Source organism: Rattus rattus, chromosome 11 (genome assembly GCF_011064425.1).
Source record: "Rattus rattus isolate New Zealand chromosome 11, Rrattus_CSIRO_v1, whole genome shotgun sequence".
In the NCBI taxonomy this organism is placed as follows: Eukaryota; Metazoa; Chordata; class Mammalia; order Rodentia; family Muridae; genus Rattus; species Rattus rattus.
In genome coordinates this window covers 72,275,742-72,295,842 of record NC_046164.1, presented here as the reverse complement: position 1 = coordinate 72,295,842, position 20,101 = coordinate 72,275,742, and the positions used below count along the sequence as shown (strand labels likewise).

At 52.3% G+C, this 20,101-nt stretch overlaps 1 protein-coding gene and 1 long non-coding RNA gene across 6 annotated transcripts in view; one reads left to right on the top strand and one right to left on the bottom strand.

Moving 5' to 3' along the window:
- Positions 1–12,954, top strand: part of LOC116912854 — a 42,342-nt gene extending 29,388 nt beyond the window's left edge. The window contains exons 2-3 of the long non-coding RNA XR_004389484.1: positions 11,990–12,055; positions 12,578–12,954. This is a non-coding gene — a long non-coding RNA (uncharacterized LOC116912854). The remainder of the gene's footprint in view (positions 1–11,989; positions 12,056–12,577) is intronic.
- Patz1 (POZ/BTB and AT hook containing zinc finger 1) lies at positions 1,265–19,510 on the bottom strand. 5 transcript variants are annotated; one of them, XM_032917064.1, is made up of 5 exons: positions 17,862–19,505; positions 16,428–16,491; positions 10,520–10,691; positions 4,043–4,180; positions 1,265–2,696 (listed from the first exon to the last, which is right to left on the bottom strand). In XM_032917064.1, the coding sequence occupies exons 1-5, from the start codon at positions 19,130–19,132 to the stop codon at positions 2,278–2,280; spliced, it is 2,064 nt and encodes a 687-aa protein (XP_032772955.1). In that variant the 5' UTR covers positions 19,133–19,505; the 3' UTR covers positions 1,265–2,277. The 5 variants fall into 5 exon arrangements, with proteins under 5 accessions (XP_032772955.1, XP_032772957.1, XP_032772956.1 ...); XM_032917066.1 differs by having other exon boundaries at positions 4,043–4,115; XM_032917065.1 differs by lacking the exon at positions 4,043–4,180 and having other exon boundaries at positions 17,862–19,510.
- Positions 19,511–20,101: the final 591 nt, after the last annotated feature.

Below are 20,101 nucleotides of genomic sequence, written 5' to 3'. Positions count from 1 at the left end.
ATCACTGATTGCTTCTTCTTTTCCTAATTGGAGATGAAAGACTATTTCTATTCATTTTGAGATTTCTCAGGATCCCTGGAGTGCTGTAAGCTTGCCAGTCCTTCTGGAGATTGGTTTTTGTTCCCATTAATCCTCTGTGGGGCTGGGAGAAGCTCAGTCAGTGAAGTGCTTACCTTGAAAACAGAACCTGAGTGTGAGCCCCAGAACAAACCCATGCTTAAAAAAATACCAAGCACAGCGGGGTGCACTTGTAATCCCAGCCCTGGGAAGACAAGTAAGCCCAGGGCCCTGCAGGCTGGCCAGCATGGCCTACGTGGTGAACCCTGGGCCAGTGAAAGAGCTCCTCAAAAAATAAGGTGGGGCTGGAGAGGTGGCTCGGAGGTTAAAAGCATGGCTCTCTTGCAGAGGGCCCGGGCTCAATCCCCAGCACCCACATGGCAGCTCACAGCTGTCTGTAACTTTAGTTCTAGAGCTCCTGGCATCATCACAGACACACATGCAGGCAAAACATCAATGAGCATTAGAAAACGGATGGCTCCTGTAGAACAGCACTGGAGACCCCCACACGTGCTCATCTGCACAGACATTAGCAGGTTCGCACACACAGACATACTTCTCAACTCTTGTCCTGTTCGCTGCTCGCCACTCTGACCTCCATACTCAGAGAAAGGCTGGGAGGTCTCCAGAACACAGAACTAAGAATGTCTTCAGAAGAAATGTCTTTTCTTCATTCGTTCACAACTAACAAATAGCAAAGCAAGCTAAAGATAACACGGGGGGAGCGGACCTCACGTCCCCCACACACATAATTTTTTCTTCCTGCCATTTCCCTTGGCAGCAGATGACTGCCTTGAGTCCCTTCCCAAGCCCTTGCTTCACTCACCCCACCCACTGAGCTCTCCTGCTGTCTGTAGCTGACCTGGCACTTTTGCTTTCTCTCCTCCTGTATTTCCCGTTATTCAGAAGCTACATCCAAATCTGTTAACTCTCTCTCCAACTAAGTTGGAGGGCTGTTTTGTTCATTACAGACCCTGAAACAGGCCTGGCACACAGCAGCGAGATATGGGCCGAGTGTTTGTGAGTTAACAAGTCCTGGAACTTAGGTCTTTTGGTGGGAACATCTACCCAGTGTTCTGCCAGGCACACTGGGACAGGTATAAAGGTCTCTGGAACCACTCACTGCCCGTCCTGGGCAGTGGGTTCAGACTGCTGATTGCAGGTCCCAAAGACACAGTTGAAAAACTGGACTCAGGGGAGCAGGCAGTTATCGTACTAACGTTTTTAATATAGTCTGATCAGGTCAATTCACATCACAAGGTCAACCTGGGCTTGCTCAAGCATAACACAGTCAAGGTGAACAACATCTCTACCTGAGGCTCTCCCACCTTCCTGGCTCCCAACGCACTGAACCCTCTTCCTGATCAGACTGGAACTTTTTTTTAAAATTTTGCATAAAACTATTTCTTCCATAGACTTCAAACAACTAGCCAAGTTAATTATGGTACACCTAAACAAAGTTTAATACTAACCCTAATGTGTGACTGCGGTTTACAAAGAGCTGTGTCACCTGGGGTAGCTTTCAGTAGCAATTCACTACAACTGGTCCTAAAAATAACAATAAGAAGAATTAGAGAATCAAAACCCAACAGCAAGTTGAATGGTTAAAATCAAGTAAGAACTGGAATTTGGGGGAGAGGCATCCTCAGTGGAGGGGCTTGCCCTGACGGCGAATGTTCGCTTCCAGCAGCTTGGGGAGACCAGGGCCAACCTCAGAGGACACTCATCCTGTGGTCCGTGGGATGCTGTAGGTTTCTGGCTTCCTTAAAAGTGGCTGCCATAAGAGGGTAGAGACCCTACTTAACGTCTTGAGGACAGAGGAAGGGGAGTGAGGAATGAAAGAAGAGGGAGGGGCCAAAGCTACAGAGCGAGGCCCAAGGTGCCTGGGAGCTGGGGTTAGGATCACCAATAACTGGGCACCAGAAATCTGGCTTCAGACCACTAGAGAGATCAGGACTGGTGCTGCCTCAGAGGCCCATGTAGTGCTTTCTGCCCTTGTCCCATACTGGGTCTCTCAGGTATTTCTACAGAGAGTATCAGATGAGAGTCTATTTCTAAGACCACTTTGGGGTGGGGTAATGAAGGGAGGGAGGGGCAGGGACAGGGGTTAAAAATGAATAAAAATCTCTCAGCTACAGAACCCAAAGACATCACTTCCCTCCGCATTCACAGCATTGCTCAGCAGTCCCCAGTGGCTGTTCTGTGGGGACACAGCATCTCTCACTTCCCTTCAGGCCCTATGGGCTGCTGGTCCACCTCAGGATCCACTAAAGATGATGCAAACGCTGACTGAACAATCTGAAATCCAAAGGACTCAAGAAGAGACATGTTCTGCTGGGGAGAGAAAGGTGAACCAAGGGCAGGGCCCAGGTCCCCCAAGGGACCCCCAAGGGCACGGACATGCACCTTCTGGATGTGTTTGTTCAAGTAGGACTTAGAACGGAAGAAGCTCCCACATTCAGGGCATGGGTACTTCTTCTCCCCGTCAGACTCCATTTTGTTTTTAGGGACTGCCATGTCGCAGGAGAAAGAGCCGTTGGCACTCTGTTTCTCTGGAGTCTTCAGGTCACTGGCGTCTGAGAGGTCACCATAGGAATCAGAGCTCTCAATCAGATCCTGATGTGAGCATTTCTGGCCTTCTATGAAAAAACAAAACAGGGAAGAGATGAGGCCAGGCATTAGAGCTGTCCCCTTCTGGAGGGGCCATGAGAGGCCAGCTCACAGGCCCTGGAGTGCCAACCCTGGCTAGTCAAGTCACTAACCTGGCAGAACCCATGGAGGTCTGGCTGGTCTGATTAGGAGCATGGAATGCATGTAGGGGCAAGAGGTCAGTGCCCTTGGGGCCACCAGCCTCTCTCATATAAACTCTTCATGCAGATGTGTGTGTAGAATTCACCATCACCTCAGCCTGCTTCAAGGAAGGCCAAGAAGGGACCCCCCACTTCCGCCCAAAACAACCCAGAGATCCCCAATGTTTAGGTGCTTCCAGAGGTGCCTCTGAGAGTAAAACTCTTCTGATTATGATAAACAGGTGTCAGTGGCTTGTCCTCTGCACTAAACCAGTGGCTACCTTCACAACACAGGCAGAACTAGAACCATGAGTTCCTCTACCCAGCTACACCCTACCAATGGCTCATACAGCAACCAACACTTATACAAGGCCTGCCTTTCCACTCCTGCAAAGACCTTTCCAGGGCCATGCAGCCAAAGTACACAGACAAAAAGCAACCCTGAACAACTTAGTCAGCTGGGTAGCCCATCTAGACCAAGACATGGCCCTTCACTGCCCTATCTTGCCTGGCCCACACTGGGGTCTATACCAACTACCAGCTTCCCGCCTGGGTCCAAAAAGCCATGCCAAGATGGGACGTCTGCAATGGGAGCATGGAGCGTGCCACCTCTACCATCTGCTGTCCCCTGGCAAAAAGGCAGCAACAACACGACACCCCAAACAACATGGACCAACAACAGTGAGCCTGGAAACTCTCGTCACACCAATTCCAAACCAGAGGCAATCAGGTAGCTCCTTTACTGCCATGCATCTCACAAGTGCAGCCACGTGTGGCAACCAACCACCAACATCATAGAAAAAGCCAGCCATTGGCTCCCACCCACCCACCCGCCCACAAGATCAACCAAGGAGAAAGCATTCAGCGACAGGTCCACAACCCTACCGGGCAACAGGCAGTGTCTATCTAGGCCAGAGTAACTGTCATGCAGTGCTCCTCTTCCTGCCCTAGGGCAACCCTGTAGGGCTCCAGTCAATGGGGCTAGCCAAGAGGAAGGAAGGAAGGAATGCTGGGGAAGAGGAGGCAGGCTGGATCAGCAGTACCCTAAAGCCTCACTCGCTGTCCTGGAGTGAGATACCCGCGGCAAACTTTGTCTTAAGAGAGCACTGCGATTCTTGCCTCCCCACCACCCAGCCCAGCGCCCCCACAACACAGTCTGCGCAGAGAAGCAAAGTGCAGAGCAAGGGGTCGCTTGCCTTTGTTGCCATAGGTCCCGGCGCAGTGGAACGCTGCTCCCCCATTCAGGATGGGTTCCTGGTGCCTGGAGACCTGGGGAAGGGGAACACCGTGGTGGGTTTTAACATGGACCTTTAAGTAGGAGGCAGAGGAGAAACCTAAACAAGACAAAAGGAGATGAGATCCCACAGCCAGCAAGAGATAGCTCTCTGCTCCCCATGCCTTTTCTTTGGCAGCTCTGGCTAGCACTCCCTGGCCAGCTGCACCTGGAAGGGGTTCTCTCCTTGGCTCAAAAGCATCTGCAAGCATCACATGAGGTTCAGGATGGAGACCGCCATTGTCCATGAGTCAGCTTCTCTGTAACGGCTACATGGAAGCCCAGGCAAGCCACCTTGGCTCTCTTGGTGCTCAGTACCAGGTGGTTTGAGTAGAGGTTCCACAGGCCCATTTCAGCTGCAGAGATCATGGCTAGAAATGTGGTCAGACAACTATATGGGACTCCAGCCAGCAGAAACCTGCTTAAAATGTAAAGGGAAACCAGATGGAGACAAGTGACGTCCCCCACGAGTGCTTCCAGAGGATCCCCTTTCTTCTGCTTGTTGGAGCATGCTCTAGTTTAACTTCTCCACCTTCACAGCAACGATTAAGAGCTGATTGCACCTTTCGAAGAATGGAGGCAGTGAGTTACTGTGGCATCATGGTCATCCTTATCCATGGTGCTCTTTTCAGTTTGGTTTTGGAAAATCCAAGTACACCTAGAATGATCTCTCGCCATCTTGAAGTAGGCTCCACTTTCCCCTTCATGCTGTGGTCAGTTTAAGGCGTAAGTATCTCAAGCTGGAAGAGCAGATCCTAAGCCAATTTCCACAAATGTCACACGGCCTTTGGAGGATGACAGCCACCAATTTCAGGCAATAAAATGACTCGTTTCACAAGAAAGAGGTATGCCACTGAATCCCACCATGGTCAAGTCAGAAAGTACCGAGCAGGAACCAAAGTGTTTTAATATAAGGCTCACTCGGGGTGTCAGCGCCCCAATCGTGTTCCTTTATTCCAGATCTGTCCAGCACATGCCTCAGGCACTTGCACTTGCACTTAAGCTTGTTTTATTACTTGTATTCATTTCCTGGGGGTAGGAGGTGGGGTCGGATGACCGTTTGTCAGAGTTCTCTCCTACCATGTGAGTCTCCTGCATTAAACTCAGATCTTCAGTCTCGGTGGCAAGTGCCTTTACCCACTGAGCCATGCTGCCCGACATCCCCTTGCTCCCTTTTAAAAGGGTAGGCACAGTGAGATTTCCCCTGCTAAAGGTTCAGAGGAAGAAAGTTTCTGCACAAAACTTTTTAAAAAGTGTGAACTGCAGAGTGGCACGTCCCAGCACTCAGGAGGCAGGGGCAGTTGGGTCTCTCTGGTCTACAGAGTGAGTCCCAGGACAGTCAGGGTTACCCAGAGAAAACTTGTCTCAACAAAGAAACAAACAAAACAAAGAAGTGTGAGCTGCTACAGTATTCATACATTCACTCATTTTTTGGTGGTTTTGTTTTTAATAAGATAGTTTTTAACAACAGCCTCCATGGCCCAGGCTTTTCTGAGACTCGTGGCATCCTCCCACACCAGCTCCCCAGGCAGACTTCTGAATACTGCTTGAAGTGTGACAAAAGGTCTCCCCCGACCCCTCTCTCTCCGTCTCCCTCTTTCTCTCTGTCTCAAGTTTTTCCAGACAGGGTTTCTCTGTGTAACCTTGGCTCTCCTGGAACTCACTCTGTAGACCAGCCTGACCCGGAACTCGAGATCCTGCACCACCACTGCCCAGCTCAAAGTTTCACTTTTAAATGCTGATGGTGCCCTAGGACCCAATGTCTTACACTGAGTCTCTCAAACATTCTACCCACTGTAAATTACTATTATACCCATGTTGCCAATGAACAGAGAAAAGGCTTAACGTAGTAAAGTGATTTTCATGTGTATCACATGTAACATGTACGGCCACCAAACAGGAGAACCCAACCTCACCTGACTCCAGCAACCCCAGAAATACATGCTATCAGATATCAGATGCTATCAGAACTTGGCCCTTACCACTGGTCTCTTGAATGGACCTGCATCTCTACCCACAGCCATAAAAACACCCTCTGGGACAGTTGCTTAAACACCTTGCGGCCAAGCCTGCCCACTTTTCTGGGTTCTAACTCAAAACAGTATACTTTTTTATTTTCCTATCACTTTTTTCAGATTGACATTCGTCCCTAATTTAAAAGGCAAAACCTTTCTCCTCTTCTGCACTTCTCTTCTCCCAGCAGCTGTGTCTTCCAATGTGATGGCTGTTCTTGATTGTCAGCTTGGCTACCTCTGGATCTGACTAAAATCCAAGCAGCAGGGTATACCTGTGAGAGTTTTCTTAATTAAATAATTTGAAGTGGGGAGACCCACTTTTAATCTGGGCCACACCTTGGCTAGCAACTTGTATAAAGGTCGAGATCTCTTTTCTCTCTCTCTCTCTCTCTCTCTCTCTCTCTCTCGATGGCAAGTCCATTCTTCCATGACATTGTTAGAGACTACTTCTTTGGGATTCTGTTGTATACTGAAGACCGACCAAACATCCAGCCTCGTGGACCGAACAACGTCTTGTTCTTGGACCTTTGGTTGGCAGATAACCGTTGTTGGACTAACTGGACCACAGCCTGTAAATCATTCTAATAAATCCCCTTTTCATGTATCTACTTTTTCACATTCTATCAGTTCTGTTCCTCTAGAGAACTGGACTAATATGCTCTGATACTTTTCTTCAAACTCTAATTAATAAATGTTAGAATAGGCTGCCAGCCAACAGCCCTGAGGACAGCAGGTGGTGGTAGTGGTCCTAGAGGCAACTTAGGATGGGGAAAGTATTTCCTTTCTAACACAGCTACTTCAAAGATGGCCCGGGATTGGGTGCAAGCTTTCTAGACTTCCTGGGAAGCTGCCTTGGGCTGTACTTAAGTGTTTGGCTTGGGGCCAGACACTGGAGGACAGACATTCCGAAGAAGCAGGTTGCAGTCAGGAATGGGTAGGCAAGGGCTAAGTAAGGGAAAGAGAAGGAGGCTCTCATCCCTTTAAACACAAGGCAGCAAGGCATAGTGGCTCCAGAAACCTGCACAGGACATGAGAACTATGTGAGGATACAATGCCACCACTTTACAAGAGAATTTTCCTTTGGTTTTCATTCCTTTGGGGCCTCTGAAGTAGTATGAAGCCCTTCTCGTGGCATGCCAGGGCATGTCCACTACAATCCAAGTGAATGGGGGGAAAAAGCACCACAAATTACTATCTATTCACTCTGTGTAGGGAGAGCTATGTCCCTCCAAAATAGAGCAGATAAGCCATAAAACACCCTGCAGAGTTCTAAAAGTCATTCACTCTAAGGGAAATGTGGCTGGTCCTCCTGCCTGCTCCGTTGCAAACTGTACTATCTATAGCAAACTCACTTGGCAAGCAGCAAGAACGGATCCACAGCTGCCACTTAAAGCCCACAGCTTAAACAAGCAGCTCGGCAAGTCGGGTGTTGGGAGGACGGAGAAGCTGAGCAGAGCACATCAGATGTATTTAGCTAAAACTCTGAGCTCACCTACCCACTCTCTGACCAAGAGCCAAAGCAGCTTGATGCAGGGCCTCCATGTGTGATGATGGCGCCGATGGGGCATTGTGCCCACATCAGCAGGGCCCTCCCTCTCCAGAGAGGAAGAGTTTGTTAATGTCAAAAGTCACTGTTCTTCAGTTCTATTTTCCTGCCTGGTGTCCCTGCAATTCACACTCTAGTCCTTGTCCATGCAGAGACTGGGGACTGCCTTCTCTGTGCCCAAACCCCAGGGGGTCAAATCCACCGGTGCATTTCAGACTGTGCGGACACAGGACAAAGGCACAGCGCTGCCCTGCTGCTGTGCGGTCATCTGTTGGGAAGAAGTTCCCTTTGTGTGCTCTCGGTTATCGCTGTTTTGCTTTATGATAGAAGCTCCTGGCTGGCCTGGTACTTGCTGTCTAGCCCAGGCGAGACTTGAATTCTTGAATACGGCTCTGCGGTCTCAGTGCCACAGGCCACTAGTCTGACCTTTGCCCCTCTGTGACAGGGTCTCACCTGTGCAGCCTTGGTTGGCTTGGAATTTGAGCTATCTTCTTTTCTTAGTCGCCCAAACGCAAAGACTACAAGCAAGAGGGCAACTTGGAGGCCAGCCTGAGCTTTATGGAGAGGTTAGACTGGACTTTATGGCGCGGCTGTTAGGACAGCTCAGTGGTTAGGAGCACTTCTCTGTAGGAGCACCCAGGTTTGGTTCCCAGCACCCACATCACAGCTCACGACCACTTATAACTCCAGTTCTAGGTGACCCAATGACTTCCCTGGGTTCCTGAGTACACATGGTACAACATACATAAACTCATACACACACATTATATACATACACTCGTCATACACATACATACATACACTCATAGGCACACAATATATACATACATACACTGGTACAAACACATAGGTATATACACAATATACTCCTTACACACACATACATACATAAAAGTTAAAAATAAACACTGAGAAGTAAAGTATCAGGGCCTGAGAGCTTTCAGAAGACACTTGTAAGGCATCTGACTCAGCCTTACCTGAGACTCATGTGCAGTGCCTGGAACATACCAGGCAGGTGCTCCGCCCCTGAATCACAGCCCCAGCTCTCAGAACATCCATTTATTTAAGCCTCAGTGGCTGGCACAGGGCAAAGCCCCCTCATCCTCTTCCAGAAAAGAAGCCTTCCTTCCCCTGTTGGTTCTGTTGGCCTCAGTGTGCTGCTCTTGCTACTTGGTATTTCTGCCAAAGAGTGAGTCCAGAGTAGTGTCTACTTTTCCCTCTTCCCACGGGCTACATCTTCCTCTCTTCTGAGCACCCAGTTAGACTTGGAGCAATGGTCTTCAGCCGGTCGGTCGGTCACCTGGGCTTCCTCACAGCCCCGAGTCTGCTGTCCTGTATCCGGTCGTCCTTGCCCTATCCCATCACCTGGACAGGACTTTCCATTTTGGGTTGTTTTGTTTTGTTGACCTTCAGGTTTTTATCCTTAACATTCTTCACCGCAGCTCTCGGCTCTGCCCACTGAACCAGTTCTGGAACTGGTCCTGCTGACCGTGCACTGTAGGAAGTTTAGTCTCTTGGGAGCACTCTCTGGAAGCCAGGTTAGGATGAAGCAAGGGAGGAAGCCAGCTTTCTAAGACTGGAGCACCCCCAGTTGAAGCTGTCCCACAACACCCCTTGTCCTCACCACCCACCGTTTGCTCCTAGAGGGAAACAAGAAGCAGCTAAAGCCGCCAGGGCCTTTGTGCATTCACAGGTTTCCTAGTGGAACAAACGTCAATGATCAGTGACCACCAAGGCACATCTGAGGTGGGTGTGTGTCGTCTCTGAACAGCATGTGGTTCCAAGACTCCAACAAAACCATCCACCCAGCAAGAGTGCCTCCATCAAGAACTCTGGGAACCCTGGGGACAGCACCCTGTCCAAACCACACTATCATTGCACATTACCGAACCATTTTACCATCTCACCCTGTAAGGAGAGGCGGCCTGAAGGTGCAACTCTGCGGATGCAGAGAACTCTCAGCCACCTCCTTTTAGGGTCTCACAGCAACCCCATGAGATGGAAAGGGGAAGGGTCTTAGTCACTTCTACGAGAAGAAGCAAGGCAAGGAGAGCCCAAAGCTACCCAGAAAGGGGCTGGAACTAAACCCTCAGTCTCCTGACTCCTGACTCGATGCTCAACCTGTTAAGTCATAGACTTATAAAAAAAACACTGACACCAGAGTGCCCCCAGGAAAACAACAAGCCTCATGCCCACTGGCCAAAGCAAGCATAGAAGGAGGCCAAAGCAAGCACACAACGGCTGCCCCAACCTAAGCATAGGCACTGTGCTCGTAAACAAACTCAGCACTTCCAACAGCCAACTCCCCCAGCAGACCCTCAACACGCTGGAGTTCACCCAACACAGAACTGCAGCCACAGCTAGACACTCCGCGGGCCAGCCTTAGCCCCGGGCACACGCCCCTGCCCAGCCAACTGCCCTACTCAGAACTCCAGCCACGTTTGCCTTTCCTCAAGGCCACAATCTACTTGGAATCTCTTTAAACATTTATACTAGAAAGTTTTTGTCTCTTGTTCATCTCCAGAGCCAGCCTCTTTGCCAGTGAGTGGGCTAGCAGGAACCTTTTATAGCCCATTCAGGCTAATGACTCCCAGCCAACCCGCTAAATATATTTGTGAATCCATGCAATTGAGCAGGTGCATCTGACCTCGAGCTTGGAAATCACGTGAATCTTTCCTTCTGTTCCCATCATTAAGTCTCTTGGAAAGGAAGAGGTCTCAAACAACTAGCTGAGTGAGTGGTCAAAGCCTGGGTGAGGGCATTTCTCATTCAGTAGAGAGGGTGGGCTCCTCACAAGATCAGGCCCATCCTCTGAAGTGAGGAAACAGTGGGAAATTACCTCGGTTACAGATACTGCAGAAGTTGCTGGGCCCCTCGCTGTGCTTCTTCAGGTGGTCAGCCATGTACGCAGCCCGCAAGTACTTTCCACACACCTGGCAGGGCACCTTGTCTTCATGGCAGGCCAGGTGGGAGCGCAGGCGGTCTCGAGTAGCAAAGGAGGCATTGCAGGTCTGAGTGCAGAAAGGAGAACAGCGTGAGGAATAAGACATCCCACACTTGACCACGCAAGCACTCCTGGTCAGCCTGTGAACGCGGTCCCTCTAGAAAGCTGGACAGCTCAGTATGGCTCTACTCACAGTGCCAAGTGGCTGCTCACAATACCTTCCATGGTACAACCGAGTTGGAATTACTTGTTCTCTACCAGACAAACTCAAGACATTGCAAGCTAAGTCCTTTGCACTTCTACTGTGTGAAGAGTTAAGTCCCCACCCCCCAGCCCCTTGGTTTTTGAGACTAGGTCTCAAGGTCTACCTGACTCTTACATAGCTGAACTTGATGTTGGACTGCAGCTCCTGCAGAGCTGGGATCACAGGTGTTCATCTCCACCTCTCTTCCCTCGCTTTTTTTTTTCCTCCATCTTTATTAACTTGAGTATTTATTTACATTTCTATTGTTATTCCCCTTCCGGGCCAACATCCCCCTAGCCCTTCCCCCTCCCCCTCTCTATGGATGTTCCCCTCCCCACCCTCCCCCCATTACCGCCCTCCCTCTTCCCTCTTCCCTCGCTCTTAACCACCAAGCACTGACTGCAGGAGCACTGGCCCTAAGTGAGTTACAGCATATAAACTAGGCTTCCTGTTCTCCATCTCAGGGTTCCCCTTACTGCCTTATACAAAGAATCCAACGTATCTATTTCATTCAAATATGACATTCATGTTGGCCACAGGGAAATGGAAAAGGCAGGACAAAGTACAAAGATAACACTTCATAATCTTGTAATGTGAATAAAAAAGCAGCTTATGAAATGAACAAGTGTCGGTTCTGCTGATGTGAGAGTGGAGAAAGCAGACTGCAGGCATCAGGGCAGAGCATCCGTGTGGTGTCGGCTGGTAAGGACAAGGACGGCCTGCCTACAGCACCGAGCAGGTTCTGAGCAGACTGAGAGAGACATTTGTCTTGTGTAGTTCATCCACAGAGTAGCCTCCAAGACAGGCTGTTTACCCCTCATGCTCCAGGAATGTGTGGCCACTGAAAGGCACACCCCAGCACAGCTCACGGACAGGTGGTACAGCTCTGATCTACACCCTGAGGATGAGGGTCTAGCTCTCTAGCCATTATCTCCCCAACATCCTTCCCTCTGCTGGGGCAAGCAAAGGCTGGGCTGCCTTGGGGAACACAGAATGTCATGAAGCCTTGAAAAAAAGGTGGACCAAGTGGCTTTCAAGCTATTTTGGTTCCACAGGGATGCCTCAGGGGCTAACGTCAAACTGGACTTAGTTCTCTTCTCTGTGTGTACTCTCTGCTTTAGGACTGTGAGTGAAAGCAGCTTTCACATCAGAGGGTGAAGAGGTGCCACTTAACCTGAACTCTCAAGGTGAGTAGCGTCATAATACCATCAACGTGCACACACGCACACGCGCGTGCACACACGCACACGCGCGCACACACACGCATACACGCACACGCACACTCACTCACATTCGTTTATCTTACTGAATGGTCAAAGCACAAACTCCATTGCAGTGCTGTGAAGGCAGAAGACGCCACAATTTCCCTCAACCCCAGACATGGGCAGCACAAGCTTCCCTGTTCCCCGTAGTCACAGGCAAACAGTCCTAACTTAAACAAGACAGCTCACCCCAGTGAAACTGCTTTATGCTTTATGTTTAATCTGTGACAAAGGAAACTTAGCTTTGAAAGATGAACTTGCCCAAGACACAGGACTCAGGTACTAGAGAAAGTAGCAATCTAAACACCTGGACCAGACCAGTCTTTAAGTAGTCCTCCCAGCCAAACAGATCTCTGTCTTGACCAATTTATAGCTGGAGGATGCAAGATGATCAAGTTGAGAACAGGCCTCAAATCTATGCCCTTATTGTTTCTGATGTCAATGCAGGTACATTCTAGGAAAGAGGCGTCAACCCTGACCCTGTGTACTTGGTATCCAGTTCTATGCCAGGGCAGGCAAAGTCCAGCATCTGGGCAACCCAGAAAGCATGAGGAGGACCCAGCTCAGGGATTATCATCAGGACACAGTGAGAGGCCACGGTGACGGGAATTCAGTCTTCCACCCAACCTGCAATCTGTGAACCATGGAAAGGGCTCTCATAGACACCTTGGGAGACTGTGAACATGCCCATTTAGCCAAGGACAAGAGCTGGCTCTGCCAAAGATCCAAGAACTACCTTAACCCTGCAGTTATGAGTGGGGGCAGTTTTGTTTGGTTTTTTTGGGAGGGGGAGGGTTGAAGCAAGGTGTTACCATGTAGCCCTGGCTGTCCTATAACTCACTCTGTAGAACAGGCCACACTTGAACTCAAGAGATCTACCTACCTCTGTCTGCCTCCTGAGTGCTGGAATTAGTCGTATGCACCACCTCAACCACCAAAAAAGGTTAAAGTGCCAGAACTAAGGAACTGACATGAACCAGGTGAGAATAACCAGGACTGCCTTCCCTTTTCCAGAGAGGAATTAAAGCTACCTGGCTCCTTTACCATTTGGGATCTTTCCTGTAAAAGTTTTGCCGGGTCATACTCTGAACCAAGATAATGGAGAGCCAACGCTCCATTATCCCCAACTAGATTAAATATTTGGGGATTAACTAAGCAACACTAAAAGTGCAAATACAGCTGGCTTCCCCTCCCTGTCCTCCACTGATCATCTCTTAAGAAGCCCAGAGCAGACATAGTTAGGAGCACCAGTCTTCTGCTGGGATTAAGGAGCCACAACGGAAATGGCCACCTTGTCACAAAGCCAACCTAACCTAAAGTAGTTGTTGGCGTCCCTGTTCAACTAATCTTGTGACTGGAATCCCCAGGTTTTTTTTGTGTTTAAGTCCAAGTCTGGACCAACCAGAACTTCAGACAACAGAGCATAAGAGGCTAGTCACAAGACTCAGGCAAGATGAGAGGGGCTGAGGGGAGACAGGCCTTAAAAGAGGACACCCAGAGCCTGAATCTGTAGATAGGGAGTAAACAGAAGGGCCTTGAGAGGACGCCAGCCAGCCAATGGCACAGTATGACTGCCTGTTGGCTGTAAGTGCTTACTGTGCACACAGCCAAGACTCACAGTCTGCTGTTAGGAGGCAAACTAACACTACTCGCTATTGCTCTCCCCCATTACCTAAAGCTTCCAGTTGAGTGAAACCCCAAGAACACTAGCATGTCCCAAGCCTAGGTAGCCTTAGCAGTCTGAAAGCAATAGGGTGCATCTTGGGAAGCCTCCTGCAGCCAGGGAGAAAACTCTAAGGGTAACACATGAAAGTCCAGCTCCACTAGCTTTAACCCCTTTGTACACCCTCCAGGTACCCTTATCTAACCAGCCTCAGACACGGGGCCACCAGAAGCAATGGGAGATGGCTAAGACACTCTAGTCTCTCAGCTCTGGCTAAATACCAGACCTTCAATGGCTGGGGCATCTGGACCAGGTAAGGGAGACTCAAGCCTGAGGCTCCCTGGCCCTTACCTTCAAAAGGCTTTTCTATCAGTCTAAGTAACTGGCCTCTTTTATCGTCTGTGGCTAAAGAGGTCCCTGCACTTTGACCAAGCCTACAGTCACAGCCAGCATACCCGCTGCTGGGTCCTCTAGAAGGTTCTGGCTGCAGGGTCAGTCTGTGAGATTGTGCTGAAGGGCAGAGGCAGGGCAGAAGCTGGCTCATACACCAAGGGACACTGATACCAGTTGTCACGACAGACCAAGGACAAACCACACAAAGCCTCGAATGTTAGAATGAAAACTTTTATCATCGATCCTGATCTCCAGGGGCTAAGGGACACACCAAGGGGCTCTGGGGAAGGGAGGGTCTACCTGCTCTGTCAGCCCCTAAAGCCGTCAATCACAGTACAAAGGCTACTACTGGTTAGTGTAGAGCAGACCAGCTAAAACCCCTCAGACACGAGAACTCAGGAGCCAGAACTGAAAGCAGGCCCTTGTGAGGTGGAGAGTTCAGCAGCACAGCCAAACCCAGCTGACGCTGTGCTGGAGGCTTCTCTGGAGGTGGGGTGACACCCCCCCATAGGAGGAGGATGACCAGGAGTCCCAGTGAGTGTGAAAAGTGAGGCCAGAGGAAGGGTCACAGAAGCTGGGGCTTAACGCCCTACAACTCCCAACTTCTAAATCCCCAGACAAGGTTGGCTGCCCTGTTGAGGTAGGGGAGACAAGCATTCAGAAAGGAACATGGAGCCTACCAGGGGAGGGAGACCTTCAGAAAGGTGGGCCTTCCTATTGCTATGTGAGAGCTTTGAGCTGGAAAAAAATGTTCGGACATCTTGGGAGGAGCTGGGAGTGGTGGGCAGGAATAGTCTCGCTAGCTAGCCTCTGCCAAAGCAGGGCTCTCCAGTCAGCCACCATTCGCCTCCACCTCTCCAGAAGGGCCCAGGCTAGCCCACAGGCCACTGAGTAAAAGCCCGGCTGCCCTCAGGGGTTGTCCAACCCTGTCTCAGGTATCCTGGTGGAGCTGAGCAGAAGAGCGTATTGCTGGAGTGTGCTGGACTCAGGTTCTCAAGGGCTGGGAAGGACTTTTTTAGAGAGAGGGGAAAGGCGGATTCAGGAACTGAATGGGACGACCTCCACAAAGCAGGCTGGGCAAAGTCCCATGATGGCAGGTCGCTAGGAAGAGGTTCCAGGGGCGGCAGGCCGCTGCTGCTCCCAACCCACACCTGGAAAAAGGGCAGAGAGTGCAGGTTACCCACCCAGGCCACCGGGCATTCCCCCAATGCCCTCTGGGTTTCTCCTGTCCTGTCTGGGGCTGGTCAGCACACTACCTGGGAATCAGATTGTGCTCTGTGACATCAGAGATCAGAGATGGAGAGGCAGAAAGCAGCAAGGCAAAGACAGAACCCAGCAGGCCTATCTGGAGTCAGCATCCTTGGGAGAGGCTGCCTGGCCGAGCGTCTGTGAACAGTGCTTCCCCCTACTCCTTGGAGCTCTGTGCTGCTGCACATATCCAGTCCTCCCTATGATCTCTGGCACCCACCCTCGACAGCCGGTTAGGAGAAGCAGGTACCCCCGTCAGAGGCCAAGGGACAGCTCATGACACTGTCTTGACATCAGTTGAAGGCACTCCAAACAGCAGAAGGGAGATAACCAAGAAGACAGTGGTGTGCTTTGCATCACACTGAAATGCTCAGAGGCCAGAAAGAAAACTCATTTCCTGGGTGCCAGCAGTCCCCAGATAAGAGCTGAAGACGGGAGAAAATGCGGTCCAGCCTGCCCTACGTGATTCCACACAGGAAGAGCATGCCTTGCCTTGCCTTGCTCTTGCTGTTTGTGCTGGAGATGGGATCCCCCTCCTCCTACCTACAGCCTCTTCTACTGCCACACTTTCTCCACTGAAGGAACCCACGAGTTCCCACGATGCTCAAACCAGGGAAGGGGTTGTTGGCTGGGCCCCCAGAAGCCCTTTTAAAACCCCTACAGCTCACACAAATTACTGGGAACCACAGCCAGGCCCAGCGAGATGTCAGATCCACCAGGACACTTGTGCAGTGTGACCCACCAGCCGAGGAGCCCACGGAGGCCAGGACAGAAAAGCTAAGCAACAGAATGGAGGCAAAGACTGGAAACTAGAAACAAGTGACCAAAAAAGAGGCTTGTGGCCCTGGGGAAGCAGAGGAGGCTGGGGATAGAACAAAGGAGGCCAGAGGACGGACAGGGGCGACAAGAGTGGGAGGTGTGTGCAAAGCAGTGCTCAGCAAGGCTGGGAGGACGGCACTCTTCCACCCAACTGTACCCTGGCCCCGTCCCTACCTGACATTTGTGAGGGCGCTCAGACGTGTGCACCTGCTTGATATGTCCATTCAAGTGATCTGGCCTGCAAAGAGAAAACAGACTTTAAAAACAAGACATCAGTCTCCTCCACTCCCACCACACCCCCTCTTCTAGAGAGAACTCCACCCCAGCAAGACAAAGACAAAGTCACCACCCAGCTCTAGCTCCAGGGGCCCAAGCATTTCGGCCATTCCCCCCCACCCCTGGGGGGGGAGGGGGAGGGGAAGCAAATGTTCTGCTCAGATCTAGCTAACCCCACCCCACCCCACCCCCAGCAGAAATTCAATGATTTCTAGGACCTGAGGCAGCAGCTTTAGAATGACACAGGGATGCCTTGCCCAGCCTTTCGGGGAGGGGTGGGTGTGGGACTCATTGTCCAGACTAAAGCCCCTTAGAAGCATTGCGTTCCCCTCCCCCCAGCCTCTCCCGCCACAGCAGCCAATGAATGCCACCCGGATGGAATTCAGTCCCCAGAGGCCAGGGACAGAGCTTTAAGTCCCCAGCTGGACTGGCAAGCCAGATGCCCGCCAGAGCAGGTGGGCAGGGGCTGTCCGACCGGTAAGACTGGTTCCTAGTTGGGGCCTCTCTGGGGGAATTCTGTCCCTAAGCTCTCACACATACAAGATCCTTGGGATTTAAGTTAAAACCAGCCTTTTATTCAATATTCTCAAACTGAGAGAAAAAAACAAAACGACAGCCCTCTGCTCCCAGGAAAGTCTTCAGTTCCTAAGAAGGCTCACTAAAAGTTGAAAAGAAGGTCTGTCCTGAGAACAGACGGACGACCTGTAGGTCCACTGGATTCTGCAGCCACCAGGTCACAGAGCATCGGATTCCAGTATTACTATTGCAAAACAGCCCTGTGTAGCCGGCTTTTACGCCTCTCAAACCTAGGGTCACTTGAGGGGCATAGCTGGAACCTACTGCTTTGGGTCGGCCTGCTCAAACTGGTGGAGGATCTGGGCCTCGAGACTGTAAAGAGTCCTAGACACACTTGTTCAGTTCCTCCCTCCGAAGCCATTCAGGCGGGGAAAGTCGAGGGAGGAGCCCAGCCTCCCGCCCCCAGAGGGGGCCCCACGCCTGGTGCCGGAAACACAAAGGGAACCAGGGGAGAAGAATGGGGAGGCCCAATGGCTCTGGCCTAAGGAATCTGGCCCCTTCCTACAGGCCCCCGGGAGGGTGAAGCTAGTAGGGCACCCTGGTGCCGGAGAACTTGCCTGAAGGCATAGATGCAGCTCTTGGCCACACCACGTCAAAGCCGGGGATCTTAAAACATTTAAACATGGTATGCCCTGTTAAGGTCCAGTGACCCTCCACCCGGACAAGATCCACATCCCCCGATCCTGGCAAGGATCTGTCTTGAAACAGAACTAAGATAATACACAGCAGGGAGTGGGGGGAGGGTGCCATCCTCACCTGGAGAAGCCTTTCCCACAGCTCTGGCAGATGTACGGTTTGCCCACTGACCCATCATGGGACCTCACATGGTACGACATGCGGTCTTTTCTCTTGAACCGCAGACCACACACCGGGCACGAGTACGGCTTCTCCCCAGAGTGGGACAGCTTATGCCGGTTGAGATGGTATACGTCACGAAAGATCTTGCCACAGATCTCACAAGCCACCTGCTTCCTGGTCCGGCTCCTTTTTCTGGGGCCGTCGGGGTCCTCGGAGATGGGTAACCCATTCTCACCCAGCCTTGGAGGAGGAAGATCGATATAGCCCAACTGGAGGCTTGTGACGCCGTGCTGGGCCTCATGTTGCCGGAGCCGGTTGGCGTCAGTGAACACCTTACCGCACAGGCCACATGGAAGGATGCCTGCTTCCCTCAAGCCCCCTGGAGACCCAAACATGGAGTCCAGCAGGTTGGCCTTCCTGGGGCGTCCCCGGCCTCGCTTGCCAGTCAGAGGAGGTGCACTGGATGCCACATTGGGGAATGGAGAAGTCAGTAGTTGGGGGGATAGAGGTCCAGCCACCATGGGCAATCTGTCCACCCCAGGTAACACAGGCAGAGAAGCTTGGCCCGCAATAGCAGCACCTGTGGCCCTGGCAGCCTCTTCCTCGGGCTGCATACTGCCAGCAATACCATTACTGTTGGCTGCCATGGCTGCCCCGTTGGTCATGTCCAAAGGGAAGCCCAAGTCAGAAGTCCCAGGAGGGCGAAAGAGCATGATATCAGCCCGGGCAGGGGGCACCAGGATCTGCACGTTGGACTGTTTGATTACTTCCTGGCAGATCTCGATGACCGACCTCATCAGCAGGAACTTGGCGGCCGTCATGAGCTCGGGGAAGCTCTCTAGGCGCACAACGATTCGGGACGTGTAAGCGAAGTCCAGGATGTCTCCGAACACTTTGGAACTGATGGTGTGCATCTCCAGTTCGCGGCTGCCTCCAGCCCCGCCGCCTGGAGCCGCCGCCGCGCCTCCCACATCAGCAGGACCACCGTCTGCAGCTCCGCCGTCGCCTAACTGGGCGCTGAACACAGACTCAAAGTACTCGCTGCAGGCAGCCAGTACAGCGCGGTGCGCTGGGAAGCTCTCATCGCCTACCCGTAGGAGCACGTCGCAAAAGCGCCCGCCGTTTTTGCGTTGTTGGTTCAGGTTGTGCAGCATCTCCGTACTGTGTCTGCTCACCTGGTAGGTGTAGCAGCCCGACGGACCGCAAGAAGCGTCGTTGACCCGCTCCATGGTCGCTGCCCCTTCCCCACTAGCCGGGCCCGGCACCCGCCAGTCCCTAGTCCCTTCCCTTAGGCAGCGAGACGCCTTGTGCAGCGGACCACTCACACTCCCGGCACGTGCGGCCCAGGGCTCGGTAGTACTCTAAGGTGCGCCCAGCGCACACGCCCCCTGCTCTAATAAAAAGGGCTAGACCCAGCGGGGCATTGCCCCCCACATAGCCGCGCTTAACCTACCCCGGACTCGCGTAGCACTCCCTCTCCGCCTGCCCGCCTCCCTCTCTAGGTCTACCTTCCAGGGGGTAAACGAGCGAAGAGGTGCGCCCCTCCTGCAAACGCGGCTGCCACCTCCCCTCCCGCCCGCCAGGCGGCGCCGGCGCGCAGCCAAAAGGCGCGCGCGCGCGGGGAGGAGGAGGGGTCCGCCGCGCAAGCGCAAGCGCGCGCTCCGAGGCTTTTCCCGGGCCCGCTGGGGGCGCGCGCTGCGTCCCCTGCAAAGCGCGAGCCGGGGTGGGGGCGCCGGAGCAAAGGAAACAAAAGGCGAAGGCGAAGGCGGCGGTCGGCGCGCACGGGGGCGGTGGCGTAGGCCGGGTCTTGGAGCCCGGCGAAGGCGGCGACCGAAGCGAGCGGGTGGCTGCAGCAGGGTGGGCCCTTTCCCAAGCCAGGCACGAGTGGCGGCGGCGCTGCGGCCCCAGGCTCCGTGCGTTCGGAACGGAGGAAAGATGGCAGCGGCTGCACTTCCTCTTGCACTTTCACCCCTGGGGGGAGGAGAAGGAGGGGGCGATACCAACAACACCCCCCCCAGCTTGCAGAAAGAAAAAAGCAGTGAGCTCGGCGTGGGGGGTCTCGGTGGCCCCGGCCCAGCACGTGCGCATCGGGCTCCCTAGCCTGGGCCGCCTAGCGCTGCAAACTTTCCACTTTCTTTGTGCCGAGCGCCCCCCCCTCACCCAGCGGAGGATGCACGTCCCCCATTCCCTATTTATAC

Excerpts from the sequence above, each read along its gene's own strand:
- Patz1 (XM_032917064.1), bottom strand. The coding sequence starts at position 19,132 with ATGGAGCGGGTCAACGACGCTTCTTGCGGTCCGTCGGGCTGCTACACC. Across the intron at positions 16,492-17,861 it reads TGTGGGAAAGGCTTCTCCAG|GCCAGATCACTTGAATGGAC; the intron begins GTGAGGATGGCA and ends TTCTCTTTGCAG. Across the intron at positions 2,697-4,042 it reads CGGGACCTATGGCAACAAAG|AAGGCCAGAAATGCTCACAT; the intron begins GCAAGCGACCCC and ends GTTTTTTCATAG.